Here is a 15667-nt window from a genome sequence, read left to right on the forward strand (position 1 = left end):
TTTTTAGGGTTTGCGCGAAGAGGACCCGCCATTTGTGCTCCCTCCCCTCCCTCGCTGCGCTCGGGGGGTCCCCCGAGCCGGGAGCACTCAGGCGGGCACTCTAAAGCCTCGTTCGCGCGATAAATACAGACGGCCTCCCCTCTTGGGGGAGGAGGAGGTGTGAGTATCGCCTAACCCAAACCCAAACCCAAACCCTAACCGAACCCAAACCCGAACCCAAACCCGAACCCTAACCGAACCCTAACCGAAACTCTAACCGACGCGTATCACTAAGACCGCGTGGGTTGGGAGGTTTGATACCTGCCTGGCCCGATATCCCAGAGGTTTGCAAACCTCGTTGTAGTCTCTACACTTCTTGACCAGCAACGTTGCCGATTTTCTCACCGAAGGATTCCCTGCTCTGGAGGAGCTTACCTTTCTCCCCATCGAATGGCGTGTCAAGCGAGGAACGTCACTAGGTCTCTCCGCCGACGCATTTCCATGCTTACGCACATTGGTGTTGAGCGGGGTATCGATTCCTTGAGAGCCGAGATTCTACCAGAACCTCCGCTCCTTCGAGCTCCACGAAAAGTGTAGCGAACGCAGCGGCTTTACCATCGATGATCTTCTCGACGCTCTTCATGCAGCCTCACCGCACCTTCAAGAGCTTGACCTTTCTCGCTTCGACCCTACTAGTTCCCCATCTAATAACCAAGCCATCCGACAAATCCACCTCCAAAGTCTCCGAAGTCTCTACATGGAAAATGACTTTGTGGTCGCGTCGGAACTGACGAAGCATCTTCGGGTCCCGTCTAACGTCACGCTGCGGCTCCGCATATCTCTCCCGTCTTCAGGTCCCGCACCGCGAGATACCACCGAGCAGCTCTTCGCTGCAATACTCCCGCCAAATATGCGCATCGCTTTTGATTCGGCAAAGGAACTCTCCATACATATCGAACGCAATAGATTCGTAGTCCACGTGTTCGACTCTACTAGCTCGGACTATCAAATCAACAGACCGAACGAACGTCGTTCTGAGCGTGTCAACGTCGGACTCTTTGGACCGTACACCTACGACGACGCTCTTCAGGCTGTTCCCACTTTCGGTGTTTCGCAGAGGCTAACCGCGCTCACCGTTAATTCGCCTTCAATTCCAAAATCCGTCGCTGCATGGAAAGTCCTCTTGGGCGCATTTCCTCTCCTCAACACTTTCACTGTTTACGCCGGGCGCCAGATGGCGTTCGATGGTGCTGTCGATGGCGCCTTCGTCGGACTTAGTAGGGAGCGTCAAGCTGAGACGGCTGCTTCGATTTCGAGCTCAAGGAGAACACCACGCTGTCCTTTGCTCAAAGCCATCAATATCGTATGCCTACCAGGAATGGGTGAACGACGATTTCGAAGTGGCATAGGGCCCTTCTTCAACATCGTGGTGGAGTGCCTGCGTTCTCGGGCGGGGCACGCGGGCAGGCTGGAGACCCTATCCTTCAAATCGTTTATGCACTCCTATCGTACAGGGCTCGAGGACTCACATGCTGAGTTGGGGAAGTTGGTTGACAACGTTGATATATTGTGACGCTATCCGGGTCCGTCATGTACACTGGTCTCCAACGAATCCCGTTGTTGCGATCATGAAAGAAGGGCGGATAGCTGGCGAGCATCAGGTTGTCCTTACCGTCAAGTAGATATAGTCGGTGATACCGCCATATGTTCATGATTCATTTTTGTGAAGAGTTGCGTGTATCCAATTACATCGATGCCCTCAATTTATGTATCTCACACGAACAATATGACGACTCACATTACTAAGACATACATCTGTAATTTCTGTCATAAAGGATTTCGTTGGGGTATGAGAGCCGTGTCCAAGAACTGGAGCATGAATGTGATCCGTAAAACAAACATCTCGTTGCTCCAGGGTAACGAATAACTACTGAAATAGCCTGATTTAGTTGCGCTTGACCAACCCGACCTTCAACGGCAGCGAGGGATTGATCTCGTTTCCGACAGTCGGGTAAACGACACCAGCCATGTTCCATTTGACGTCCTTTCCCGTCAACTCGAATGTGAACGTCGACAAGAGCACAGCCAGTACAACTTCTGTAGGGATATCGATCCAGAGTCAGTGTAAGGAGGCAGCGAGATCCCTGTGTACGTACTCATTTCCAGCTGGGAGAATTTGAAGCCGCTACGAATCGAGCAGCAGTCAACGTTGGAGTCGGCCAACTCGTCTGTGAATACACGTACATGCAAGCCCGCCCACCGCCCCAGAAGGTCATCCTGGAATGACGCCAGATCAGCTGATGTCGCTTCCCACGTAAGGAATGACACCGTACAAGTTCGAATAGACACCTGGGATCTTCGCGTCCAACACGGCGTCGGGAAGCTTCGACAGCCAGCGCTCTGGCTTCCATTCGTACGCATCCTCACCCCAGAGTGCCTTACGCGTGTTCGACGACAGAACTCCAACGAGAACAGTGGTGTCCTTTGGGATGGGGATCTCGGTCATCAGCGCACCATCCCGACCGCGCACGGGTTCGGACAGCGGCAGAACGACGTCCTCACGAGTCCTACCAACATCATACGCCTCGTGAGCAAGGTATCCTAGCAATGAAGTGCTGTCGAAGTAGCATACTCTCGGAATCGGAAAGGAGCAGGAGCGAAGCTATACGGGGCGACCAGAATAGTGGGTCAGTACAGAAATCACCAGATCTCGTGATAACTCACAGCCGCAGGGTCTCACGACAGACAGCGTCGAGATATGGCAACTCAATGAGATCATTATAACTCAAATCCATTCCTCCACTTTGGGCCCGCATGATTTCTTGGCGGAGCTTGGATTGCGCTTCGGGGTGCTTCGCAAGCTGGTGCAGGGTAAGCGAAAGGGCGTTCGAGGTTGTATCCATAGCGGCAATCGTTAAGGTCCTGGACAGAGAAGCATCATGTAGGATGTCCTGATGTGCAGGCGGTCCTGGGGTGAAATGGGTTTCATCTAACGACTTACGACATCTGTCCAATCAACTCGTCATCCGCTAACCTATCGGTCTCATCTGCAGCCATGTTCGCCCTCACTAGGAGTGGGAAGAACTCAGCGTGATTATGTTTTACGAATAAATTACGATTATATCCACTTACACAAGATGCTCATCAAGTCCTTGCCCTCGCGGAATAGCTGCTTGGCCCCCTCGTCTCCCTTTGCGAGAGCAGCCTTCTTCGCGTTGTAGATAGCAACGGAACGCTCGTGCATAGTGTTCACCAGCGTACATAGGCGTTGGAACGCCTTGTGCGGGAGCTTCTCGGCGAGACGCTTTCCTAAAGCCTTGGGAACCATCCATTCGACGTATGGCCAGAGTTGAATCCATATCACTATAGAATATATCGCAGGACTGTAAGTCAGGCTTAGCCACGCTATCTACAATGCAAAGCACCGCTCTGCCGAGACGAGGTACTCACATGAACGACTTGATAGCGCTTCCGTATGAGTCCAGGCTCTCTTCGGTAAGTGGATCAAAGGAATAGCCGAGACCTGCCTGGCCCATAAGCTCAAGAGCCGTCCGTCCCATCCAGTCCACCAGGTTGACTTCTTTGGGGCCGTCCTGGACGGCAATTCTGATTGCCTTCCGCAACTATGAGACCCGTCACCGTTAGTCACGAGGTCCAGAAGACGGTCTGAGGCGTCCGTCACCTTGTGAGTTACGTCATAAAAGATAGGGATCATCTCTCTCATATGATTTATGTTGAAAGCTGGATTAAGCATCTTCCTCTGGCGACGATGAACATCGCCTGAAAAAGCACGTGATCCCGGCAATGAGCCGGTTGATCTAGTGAGAAGCAAGCCAGACCACCTACCGGTGGTAGCCAGGAGTCCGGGACCCAAGGTTGCGTTGTTCATTCTGGCACGAACCACGAACGGTCAACACTTCGAAAGGTTCGATTGCAAGCAAAGTCTCACCGGAGAAACCAGTGCGTCTCATCGTAGACATACTGATCCTTGACTGCGATAGCATGCATGGCCTTGGGATCGAAGACATAGACAATCTTTTGCTGTTTGGGTCCATAGCATGAGGATGGAAGATCTGGTGCGAGAGCCATGAGTCATAAGACCTACCCCGAACCTTCCATGAAGGGCAGAGACGGGGCCATACTGCTCGAGCGATCTGTGGAACTCCCAGCCTTGCTTGTCATATATTTGTTTGAGATTTCCTGAAAAGAAGACACGGTAGGTTGACCGAATATTTAGATGATGCGCACGGATACCACTCACCCCAGAGGATAGAAGCACTTGCAGGTCCGGGTAGATTGTCTAGTGCATTCTTCACGACGAACGGCCGCAGGAGCTTCCAAAGAAACCAGCTGGCCCCACAGATCACAGGTACTTGCAGAAGTAGGCTTGGCGTCATCGGCAGCGCAAGAAGAGGGCTACGCAATTGGTGTGCGCCGTCTGACAAGGAGGGAAGCAAAGATGGGGGTCGTCAACTATATATTATTCGGGGTATACTAACGCCGGCACCCACCTGCTAATGTGCTATGACAACAAAGCTCGTTCCAAGCACGGAGAATAGAAAACGGGCCGACTCTAGAGCTTTGCGGCGGGACAGAATGCGAAGCGACGTCACGAGAGCATGTTCACGGGGAATCAATTGCCGCAAGTGCACCTAACGTAAGTGTCATGCTGCTTCGCGAAGATGAATCTTGTGGGAGTGCCCGACCCCAGCTGCAGAGATTGTTCTCCGGATTTGTGGAATGCTGGAACCCGTGGAAGTCGGAGTGGACTCATAACTCATCTGTGAAAGGGGCGCAGTCGCCTTGGCCAATCCGCCTGCGGACACCAGTCAACCGACATGTTTGCGCCGCCCTGCGGGCGATCCGAACGTCTAAGCACACTTGCTCATCATGGTCGTGTGCGAGCCTTAGGACAACACTTTCTTCATCACATTGTAGATCTGAACCAGCACTGATCCACGAGCTGAGACTTCGGATTTGTATGTTCAAGTCTAAAGGGCTTAGTCGCTGGGAGAGGAGTGTCACCTTGGATAACAGCTGGGATTGGGCCTGCCAGAGGTCCAGGTGCGTAAATCGTCGCAGGCAACATCCCGATCGGCGAGAGTGGAAATGTAAGATATCGATTTCCAGATGCCCCACACGTCCTGCAGATATCCGGCAAATCGTCAGTGACAAGGAGACGTTGCATACAGGTCGTCAGGGCCTCTATTGCATGTCGTCCCATGAGGATATAGATATATCGAAGATGAAGGTACACACCAGTCAAGGTATATACATTTTCTATGCTGCCAGTAAGCCGGAAGATGTGAGGCCGAACCAGGGTGAATGTATGTCTCAAGCATACGAGGACGATACAACAAGAACTCACACAAGCCGCCGTAGGGCCGTGAATAGCCGCAAGATATCTACACGAGATGGAGAAGATGTAAGCAATTGTGTGTCGGTGTGGGGAGGTTGCCTAGTGCGTGTGTGAATGCAATGTGCAGCTGAACTGAGGCATACGGAAACGATAGACTCAGGCGCGTTGCAGCCAGCCGACATCAAGCCCAGTCATCCTACGCATGTTCTCAGGGTACGCTTTGTTGCTCTCCATAAGGAGAGCGGCAAGCCGCCGGCAGATGCTTCGAGGGTAGTAAAGGTGCTCCGCTTGTGGGAACCCCGGATATCGCTTCAGCAGTCTGGGAATCCCGTGAGGATCGGAATGACGGTGACGTCTAAGTGAGCTTCCTTACCCGTCGAGGTCCGAATATGCTGCAGCTGTGTCGAGGATTCTGAACAGAACCTTCCCCGCTCGTACTGACGCGCTCTTCGCGAGTACGTATTGCGTCGGAACTGCGTAGGACAGACGCATGCTAGGCTTGAAAAGCCATATCTGCATGTGGGCAAGGGCAAGGTCAGATAACGAGAAGTTGATATGAAGAGCGGAGTTCGAACAACATACGAGAAGACGGGGCCGCTCTTCCTCCTCATCGAAAACGACGAAACGGTAAGTCGCGTGTGCATGGACGAACTCGTTCATGTCTTCTGCGATGAACGCGGAGAGAGGTAATTTTGCGGGACTAGGCTCCAAATCGCGCTGAGACAGACGCTCAGATGTCAGGGGAAGTCGGTTTACATACCTAGCGTTCGCGTTCATGGGTCGGACGGCGTATTTCGCAAGGCGGTACACCAGTGGCCCATGACCGTCGGGCGACGGACGATCTTGACAACGGCCGATGATAGCACCGCAGATACAGCGCGTGCGTCTCCAGCCATCGTCCTGCTGTGTTGGGTTTCGTCAGCGTCCGATCCAGACTACAGGTCCACCCGCCGCGATGTCAACTCAGATTACTAGACGGTCACGTAAAATTGTGTCCTCGCATGTAGCTCCCGCAACAGTGATCTCAGCCACACGAGAGTTGTTAAGCAAGTAACCAGCGGCAACGCCACTGTCCATCTCGGACATTTTGTATCAGCCGAAGGAGGAACACTCCTGCCGTCGCCGCGTCGAGCCCTCGCAATATCGGACGGATCCCCAGAACCTTCGTGGGCTCCGAGGACCGCCACAATACGCTCAGGCGGACACGACGACTGCCGCTGGTAGCTCACCCAGCGACGGCCTTCTTTCCGTCCTACAGCCGCTCAATCCAGCCCCGACCTGCTGCCTCGCGACACGTCTATCCCGCGATAAGGGATAGGTCCCGCTACACGCAGTCTTACGGTGATAGAGAGCCAGGAGACGTAACCCAGAAATTTGGCTGCTCACCTTGTGATCGTCTTCGCTCGCAGGCCAGACGTTATTCTGCACGACGGCCGACTCCTCGAAGAGGATGTAGCTGCCACCCACGAGAGCCTCGCCCTCTTGCGGCCAGAAGCCCTGCACCGAGTGTTTCTTCACATGCTCGTGGAGCCGCTGGTCCGAATGGCACATCCACGCGTCGACGAGTTCGGCCCAGTGCTCGGAGGGTAGGTCACGGTATTCGTGCAGTTTTGACGCCTGGACAAGGGGGAGGGAACACGCTGCGCAGACGAAGCTCGTCGGGGCTGTCGAGAGGAGCTGTGTGGCGTCCAGGATCGCGGGAGGGGTGTCGAAGGGCGAAGTAGGAGGTGAGACAACGGGGAGCTTGACTTCGTAGTATTGTCCGACCACCTTCACTTCCTTCACGCCTGGAGGCACTGGCGCGGGGAGGGTAAGAAGCGGAGAGGTGGACGCGCCGCAGCGCAACAGCAGGCGGCTGCGCTCGCCGGTAGAGGACTCTGACACGGGAACGACCTCAGCCTCGAGGTTCGCTCCTGGTGTCATACCTTGCACGTTCAAGAATACGAGGATATGCTGGAGCGTCTCGTGGTACTCCGCAACGTAGTGCACGTCCAGTCCAGCTGTACCTAGTCGCAACACGTCAGCCCAAGGACAGACTGAAGGCAGCGTTATTCCTTACTTTGCACTGGTAGAGGCGGCGCGACGATCCCACTCGACGATCCCGGCCTTTTCGTCCTCAACTTGATTTTCTTCGGCTCCTTCTCCTTCTCGCCCTCCGGCGTCTCTGGCAGGTTAGGACTCGACGACCTCGGACTCTGGTTGAGAAGCCACGCTAGCGGCGGCGCCGACAGACTCCGACTCCTTAGCTGCCTAAACGACTTCCTGCGCGAGATCGGGGTAGGAGGAGGGGCTGCAGGCTGTATATGCTCGGGGACGGGCTCGCGCACGAACTCGGGAAGGGAGAGCATCGCTCTGGCATCGTTGATCTGCATCTGCAGCTGGACTTCCTGCGGCACGCCTTCGCGAATGAACTCCGGGAGGGTGAGCATCGCGTCGGGATCCTTGAATTTCTTCTTGGCGAGCACGGCTTCTTGCGAGTGCAGTCTTCCCGCGTCGGAATGTCGTGCGAGGCGGGTGACGAAGGCTTCACGCTGCACACAAACACTCAGAGGTCGTTCAGGACACCATATATATGAAGGGAACACGTACCTTCTCTTGGTCCCTCTGCCGCGCTCGCTCCAACTTCGCCTCCATCCCACCATCCAGCACGACCGCCTGGTCCACCAGCTTCCGCTCGCTCGCCCTCCCTATCAACTCAACCATCCTCTCCAGCTCCAGCTCTTCCCTCGCCCGCTCCTTTCCAGGCCTCACCCTCTGCTTCTCTGCGTCCTTCCCCTTCCCACTCGCACTCGCACTCGCCTGCGACAGCTCCTTCAGCCGCGACGAGCTCGCGAGCCGCGCCCTCTCCATCTTCTCCAGCTGCTCGCGCTTGCTCTTCTTGAGCTCCACCCGCTGATCGTGCAGCTGCGGCGCGACGACGTACAGCCGGTCGATCGCGAGCGCGACCGCCTCGAGGTCCATGCGCATCTTCTCGCTCATCCCCCCTCCCTCCCGCTCCCGCTCCCTTTCCCTTTCTCGCAGACGATGGTGGTGCGACCGCTCGGGCGAGCCCTTCTCCTTGTCCGTCCCGGCTCCATCATAGTCCCCCGCGTCGTATATCGGCAGCTCCGCGTCAGACGCGAACGGGTCGTACGTCCCCGGCTCGTACTCCGGCGGCAGATGATCTCGATCGCTATCCTGCTCTCCATACACAAGCCCAGCGTCCCCAGACTCGGGGTCCACCGCGAGCTCCAGGATCCTGTCGAACTCCTGGTCCACGCGCGTCCACAGCAACGCGGTCTCGACCGCCTGCACGGCCGGCTTCGGTTCCGAGCCGCCCCCGTCCTCCGACCCACGCACGAGCTGCAGATCGGTAATCTGCCGCTGCAGCCGCGCCAGCGGGTCGCCTCCCGACGCGGACGCGGATGTGGACGCGGACGCAGATTCGGCGGGCGTGTTGCCCCAGGACATCGTGCGGGGCAGCGCCGTCGGGGACTTCGCGCCGGCGTGCGATGACGGAGCATGGAGCGCGGCGAGCCTGGAGAACTGGGCAACGAGCGAGACGAGCGCGCGGGCGAGGGCGGCGTCGTGCGCGCTCAGGGTGCTGCGAGTGAGCGCGAGGCGGTCGACGCGCTGCTGGAGCTCGCGGACGAGCGCGGGCTCGTCGGCGAGGTCGGCGGTGGGGACGCGCTCGACCATCACGGTGTCTACGTTTTCGGATGGGCCGGCGCCCTGCTCATGCGCGCGAAGGTTCAGGACGAGGGTCTGGAGCGGGGTTGGGGACGACGACGACGGGGAGAAGGTTGCCGCAGACGGTGATGTGGACGATGAGGACGCGGCGGCGATGGAGGCGAAGAGCGCGAGGGGGGACGTGGCGGTGTGGGGGCTGCGTGGGGACGGCATCGAGTGTCGGCGGTCCGGGATGATAGGCCGCCAGTTGGAGGAGGTGGAGAGGAGGTCGTTGAGGGTCGTCAGGCAGGACTTCTGCACGTTTAATATGGACGAGGCCAGTTCGTCCTGATGGGGGAAGGAAGAGGATGCGGTTAGTGATTAGTGCCTGCGGTCGTCGGGCAGTGGTGATGGGCTTCGAGAGCGAGGATGGAAGACCGGAAGCGGCGTAGGGGGAAAATGAGACGAGACGACTATGAGAGAGCTGACATAGAGAGCAGGCTTCCGCCCGACCACAGCAAGCACAGTATCAGAATGCGATGCGGCGTATCCGAGATGGGGTGTGTTTGATGGCGTTTAGATGAGACGGGTAGCAGACGAAGAATTGCCCTAGCATCTCCACTTCTGCAATCGCGTCCGCGTCGTCTGCCTCAACCTGCAGCGAGAGGATGCTCTCACTCTTACTCTCACGAACCAGCCACCGGGCACACCAGGACCACGATCGTCCGTGCGCGAGCGAGCCCCGACTCGTTCCGCATCGCATGTGGCGCTGCGCTTCCCTTTTTCCGGCCTCCTTGCCGTGCGCGATGTCACCTCGACATCAGGATGAACGGCCGCAGCAGCACCTGCTGGAGCATACTGCGACATCAGGAAGGATGGGCTTACACAGTTCTAGTATAGCCGCACGACACCCCAGACAACTCGGAGCCGGTATTGTCAGCCCCGCGACATGTCGAGCTGGTATGCATAGTGCGTCTCGCAGTCTCACACAGCCCCAGCCCTGCAGCAGCAGAGATTGGAAAGCATCGGCGTGGAGAAGATGATATGGGCGATAGAACGTGTCAAGCCTGCCAGCCTTCGACACCAAGGCGCGCTTTCCCGCGATGGTCCGAGGAGCAAGCACGGTGAACATCTGTCATCCAGGAGACGATCCATTTCCACGACCCCCTTATGACCCGCCTTCTAGTATTCGTGAGGGATGGAGAAGATGGCCGCAGGTAGGATAGCAACGCTCCGCTTCTGCAGCCAACGCCCCGCACCCTGTAGCTAATCGAGCTCGCTAGAAGGAATCTCTCCCGCATGGGATAGACAACGAGGGAACCGAAACCAGGATATAGTAGAGTACTCACCGAACTAACCGTAGCCTCAGTCTGCTCGTCTGTGCGCGGTGCCTCAGCTGCCGTCCCAGCACCCACGCTCTCCCCCGCCTCTCTCGTTCCCTCCGTCGTCTGAGGGGTATCAAGGCCGTTCGAGCTCGTCTTGACATCCGAGCGGCGCTGCCCCGCCGAGTGGACGAGCTGAGGAAAAGGCGTCGGGATGTCGAGGTGGAGCGGACGACGTGCTTCCACGTCCGCTTCTGGCGCGTCCTCAACCTGGAACGTGGGCCGCGTCCGCGTCAGAGTCGCCATGTGTGCCTTTCTCGGTCGGATAGTAGCTGAGTCTAGTAAAGGCGAAGAAAAAGCCAGGACAGGAAGAGAAATACAAAAATGTGGAGGGAAGGAAAGGGAGCTGGGAGGTGGCTGAGAAACTGGAGATGGATAGAACACAGGCTAGCGACAACGGCGGACAGCGCCGGATCCATCACACGCGCTTCCAGGGCGCTTCGATTCCCTGGTTTAGTCCAAATCCAGTGCCTTGCAGCCTCATCCACGATGGCCGGGCACTGAAGTGCTTGGTTGATCCAGCTGAGGCGACATGAATCCGAACGAAGCCGCAACAATTCGCCTCACGTTTCTGAAAATTCTTGGTCGTACAGAGGGAATCGGATTAGACGAGAATAGAAGAGATAGTACATAAATAATACAACAGCGGTGGTGAATACAACACGACGTCCACTCTAAACCTCCTGGCTGTCCTTCTTGCCCTTTGATGTCTTCGAGGGAAGCAGCTCAGGGTTGATGTGGGGCACAACACCTCCTTGCGAGATGACGACGTCCCCGAGGAGCTTGTTCAACCTGTGGGGCGCATGTCGCGATGAGCACTGGCTCGAAAGCACACAAAGAGAAAATACTCACTCCTCATCGTTCCGGATAGCAAGCTGCAAGTGCCTAGGCACAATCCGCTGCTTCTTGTTGTCGCGAGCCGCATTACCCGCAAGCTCGAGAATCTCGGCAGCAAGGTACTCGAGGACCGCTGCGAGGTACACTGTGGCACGCGGTACCAGTCAGCTCCTAATTCTTCCCTAGGATGTACTAGGTATGGGAGAGAAAGTACCACTCACCAGGTGCACCAGCACCAACGCGCTGTGCGTAGTTGCCCTTCTTGAGGAGACGGTGGACACGACCGACGGGGAACTGGAGACCCGCCTTCGCAGAGCGAGACTGGGACTTGCCAGCTGCTGCCTCGCCGGAAGCCTTGCCAGACTTGGACTTGCCGCTGCCCTTTCCAGACATGTTGTAGATTGAGTGAAGTTGGTGTGGTTGTGGTGGTGAGATGGACCAAGGGCACAGGCGACGGAGAACGGAGTTGAGGCCCCTGCCGCAGGGCACCTAGCGGGCTTTATACGAGCGCGGGACAGGGTGACGCGAGAGGCACGCGCGCGTGCAGAGGACGCACGTGATGGTGTTGATGGCGTTCAACAAAATAAGGTTCAGCGCGTTGGGACGCGTCGCAGCCAAACACGCACAACGCCTCCACATAAATACCCCGCCTATCGCACCTGGATATCTCATCCACCGTCCTCCCGCCTACAGGCCCTTTCGCGTCACCTCACCAGTCAATCACCACCACCTACACAACTAGCAGCAATGGCCCCTAAGCCCGCTTCCACTGCCGGCAAGGCTCCCGCGTCCACTGCCTCGAAGGCGCCGGCGAAGACAACCTCCGAGGGGGGTGCGAAGGGCGCGAAGAAGACCGCCAAGGCTGCGAGCGGCGGCGCAGGCGGCGAGGGCGAGAAGAAGAAGCGTAAGAAGGGCCGTAAGGAGACTTACTCCTCCTACATCTACAAGGGTGTGTATTTCGTTCACCGCAGTTGGGCGATAGGGATACTGGGAGCTGACATGAATCTTCAGTGCTTAAGCAAGTACACCCCGATACTGGTATCTCCAACAAGGCCATGGCCATTTTGAACTCGTTCGTGAACGATATCTTCGAGCGCATCGCTACCGAGGCTTCCAGTACGTCCTCCAGCCTTATTCGGGTTCTCTAGTTCGAGCTGACATGACTCCCTCTGTAGAGCTCGCATCCTACTCCAAGAAGTCGACGATCTCATCCCGCGAGATCCAGACTGCCGTCCGCCTTATTCTCCCCGGTGAGCTCGCGAAGCACGCCATCTCGGAAGGTACCAAGTCTGTAACAAAAGTGAGTCGCCTTCTGGAACAGCATCAAGGAGCGTTGCTGATTGCAATCCTCTCCTCACCAGTTCTCGTCTGCGGGTGCGAAGTAGATTTTCCTGGGGCCGCCGTTCGTCACTGTTGTATTATCTTGTACTTTTTATTTATCCTATATTTCGGCATAGTTCAATATCTGCGCGTGTGAAGTCTAAGTTGTGAGGAGACGCCTTCAGCTACCCGGTATTCATCCATTGCGATGGACCTGTCGTGAATTAGCCCCCAGCATCTCCAGTACCAATCGTCGGTGGCATCTTATCCTAGTGGATGGTCTGTATCGTAACTGTCCTGTTTGCTGTGTGTCACGACGGTTCGGTGTTGACCAACGTACTACTGGACAAAGTGGTGAGCGTACGTCTGCGTTTCCGTCTTTCCCCGTCTCATAGATGAGGCTTGTTACTTGTATAGCTTGCGACGCCGACATGACACGTCCTGGCGGGGAGCAACCTGTAATTCCGACATCTTTCCGCAGCAAGGGCAGACGTTCAAGTTACATTTGTCATTCCGCAAGAAGCTTAGCGTCAGCGCGCAGCAGCTGGAACTTGAATGCCGTCAGAATCAACTCGCGGAGACATGTCTGTTCGAGTGTCGCCCTCGTGGGCGAGGCATGATGTGCTATGAACCAATGGTACGTGCCTAGGCCTCGTACTCAATACCGGCGAAACTAAGTTCTCCATGACATTCGTAGGAGTTACTGTATCTGACGGTCTACTTGGTGTCGCTCGCAATCGTGGTCAATATCGTTATCATACCTCCTTCCTCTCTCGATTCCAAAATCATCCCGCTGGACCAGGAGCCGACGAGTCGACCATCTGATGAGTTCTACGATGTGTACGATGGCGCAGATCCTGACTGACACCAGCTGTTCCATCAGTACGCCTTCGACTCGAAAAGCCACGAATCTTGCGCGGGGGGCGAACGGGCGATACCGTGGCTTGTCGGGTCAGACTGCCTGGGTTGGTTCGATGTGTCCAGCGGGCGGTCAAATGCGTTCTGGTACATTCTGCTATTACGCGATGGGAGAACACTTTGAGGGTCTGTGGTCTGTCGCATATGGCCTGGGAGTCAACTCTAGCTGTTTACCGGTGTACCCGTTCTGAGCCGGAGAACGCCTCAATACTCCCTAGGTGTAGTATCGAGCCTGAACCCGCTTGCGTTCTCCGATTCGCCCTGTTCCCTGCTGAATCCCGCGTTCCCTTCGAGTTCGGACGCGTCACCTATACCGGAGCATCTGGGATAGCACATCATCGTCAAGTTCGACATCAATACTCCTACATCTGTACATGTATCTAGACAATATTTACTCCTCAGGCTTATTCTGGGACCGCTTTGCCAACCGGAGATCTCTAACGAAGTCTGAGATTCCCTCAAGTCCGCGACACAACCCGGGGCTACTTCCCCTCTGGACTGAATCGTTCCACTGTTGTCGAACCTGCCGGCATGCACTCTCCAATGATAGTAGATGGTCATCCGGAGGTGGAACATACGCCCCTCCTATCATTGGCAAAGTGGCCGCGAATGCCAGGAACGGCTGCAATATTATCGACTTGAAGTTCTTGAGCACTCGACGAGAACCGGCGTCTTCGGTCTGAGCGCATGTAGACGCGTGCTTCGCAAATATAGCGTCGAGATCCTCCATTTCTTTTGGGAGGAAGACTACCAAGTCGAAAGACTCATGGGGAAGCTACACACACAGAGGGATGGAGATTGGGGTAGTTAGTGTATCAAACGGCATGAGTACGCTCATCGCAGCACCTACTGGTTGTCCCGTTGGTCTGGTCTGTGAATGGCTGTCAAACCAGATGGACGCCTTGCTCGATAGATCGTCAACATTGGCTGGTACAAATCGCCACACTTGCTCCTTATACTGTGCCGCATGACTATCGCATACTAGTATCGGAACTCAGCTCTAAGAAAATTGGACCGAGGAATGCGGGGAGTCCTTACGCGTCAAGTAACCCGTTATATCGGTGATTTGAGTTGCTTCCTCTGTTTCGTCATCATCCAAAGGCACTGGTTTCCCGACACATTGAAGCCAGGCGATTGTATTCTGGAAAGGCCCATCAGTCGTCGGTCGCGGAGGCTGAATAGACTGGTAAATCTGAGTGCGTACCTCATAATATGTCCTGTCCACGATGACTGGACAAGCTCTGATGGGTTCTGTCTTCTCACAAAGTAGGCACACGTTTCCGTGTAGCCTTGAAGCCATCACAGCAATGGGGTTTGGGAAACGTTCTGGGTCGACCCCCTCCATCAAGAGCGCTACACGCCCGGTGGGGCTCTCAGAGCGATGACTCATGACGTGTGTGCTGATCGGATGGAGTCTCTGATCTGTCCAGAGAAGTCTAGAGAATGTGCGAGGTGGTTGATTGACGGAACCCGGAAGGCTATATGTCGGCTCTTTATATGGTGGCGGCGGGATACATAAGATGTATACGAGCTGACCCATAATCTCTGATCTGCCATCGTGAGAATCATCTTCAGCTATCTTTCCACGCGTATTTACCTCTGCATCGCGGCATGGTTTTAGTATGGCGCCCTTTCTCCATTTCAAGTGCATCTACTGGTCCTGAACGAAGTAGGAGGAAGTCCGTCACATATGCGGAAGTCCCTATGCCGACTTTGTAGAAGTTCGAGGGCAAGCGGGCACAAATGGGATTCGCGTTTGGCCGGTGCAAACGCGTGCCGTACACAGTAGATACAATAAGGCTTATATACGTAGCTAAATAGGGGTAGATAAGGGCGCGGGTATCCGTCGGGGGGCGGGACCTGTGGCGCTCGTTCCGCGAGCTCGCCATCTTGACGCCAGGATTCCAACACATCCCCTCGAGCGAGCGCGGGCAACGAGCGAAGGATAACAAACAAATGGAACGGGGCGGGGATAAGGGAAACAGCGAGCAAGGAAGGAGGGGTTTGTGTCCGCACAAATAGGGGATAACGTACGATAAGTCTAATACATCCCCTTAATCGGGGCGTTTACCACGCTTCCGTCTCCTTCTCGGCAAGAAGCCGATCGGCGCTAACGGTTGCCAAAAATGCGCAGTTGGCCTCTTCAGTCTTGAGCTCGGGGCAGTCGCGCTGATAGTGGCCCTTCTTTGAGCACTTGAAGCAGGTGATGCGCTCGAGCGGGTGG

General features: G+C 55.9%; 4 protein-coding genes across 4 annotated transcripts; 1 reads left to right on the forward strand and 3 right to left on the reverse strand.

Annotated features, from left to right (window-relative positions):
* Positions 1-1924: 1924 nt before the first annotated feature.
* On the reverse strand, positions 1925-4400 carry DICSQDRAFT_181245 (cytochrome P450; the record flags this gene model as incomplete). The annotated part of the gene is made up of 14 exons (XM_007366607.1): positions 4241-4400; positions 4085-4179; positions 3929-4020; positions 3826-3869; positions 3662-3759; positions 3430-3602; positions 3112-3362; positions 2981-3047; positions 2704-2901; positions 2612-2641; positions 2313-2546; positions 2224-2256; positions 2136-2164; positions 1925-2076 (listed from the first exon to the last, which is right to left on the reverse strand). The coding sequence occupies exons 1-14, from the start codon at positions 4374-4376 to the stop codon at positions 1925-1927; spliced, it is 1632 nt and encodes a 543-aa protein (XP_007366669.1). The 5' UTR covers positions 4377-4400.
* A 1094-nt stretch (positions 4401-5494) lies between these two features.
* On the reverse strand, positions 5495-9220 carry DICSQDRAFT_62450 (uncharacterized protein; the record flags this gene model as incomplete). Its single annotated transcript, XM_007366608.1, has 8 exons — positions 5495-5657; positions 5712-5851; positions 5921-6038; positions 6099-6238; positions 6725-7338; positions 7398-7869; positions 7928-8084; positions 8145-9220. The coding sequence occupies 8 exons, from the start codon at positions 9218-9220 to the stop codon at positions 5495-5497; spliced, it is 2880 nt and encodes a 959-aa protein (XP_007366670.1).
* A 1728-nt stretch (positions 9221-10948) lies between these two features.
* On the reverse strand, positions 10949-11699 carry DICSQDRAFT_107259 (histone-fold-containing protein). Its single transcript, XM_007366609.1, has 3 exons — positions 11427-11699; positions 11221-11350; positions 10949-11160 (listed from the first exon to the last, which is right to left on the reverse strand). Exons 1-3 carry the CDS (start codon positions 11596-11598, stop codon positions 11043-11045), a joined length of 420 nt encoding a protein of 139 aa, XP_007366671.1. The 5' UTR covers positions 11599-11699; the 3' UTR covers positions 10949-11042.
* A 221-nt stretch (positions 11700-11920) lies between these two features.
* DICSQDRAFT_137367 (histone-fold-containing protein) lies at positions 11921-12657 on the forward strand. The gene is made up of 4 exons (XM_007366610.1): positions 11921-12154; positions 12217-12321; positions 12381-12505; positions 12567-12657. Exons 1-4 carry the CDS (start codon positions 11953-11955, stop codon positions 12588-12590), a joined length of 456 nt encoding a protein of 151 aa, XP_007366672.1. The 5' UTR covers positions 11921-11952; the 3' UTR covers positions 12591-12657.
* Positions 12658-15667: the final 3010 nt, after the last annotated feature.

This window comes from Dichomitus squalens, assembly GCF_000275845.1.
Source record: "Dichomitus squalens LYAD-421 SS1 unplaced genomic scaffold DICSQscaffold_19, whole genome shotgun sequence".
In the NCBI taxonomy this organism is placed as follows: domain Eukaryota; kingdom Fungi; phylum Basidiomycota; class Agaricomycetes; order Polyporales; family Polyporaceae; genus Dichomitus; species Dichomitus squalens.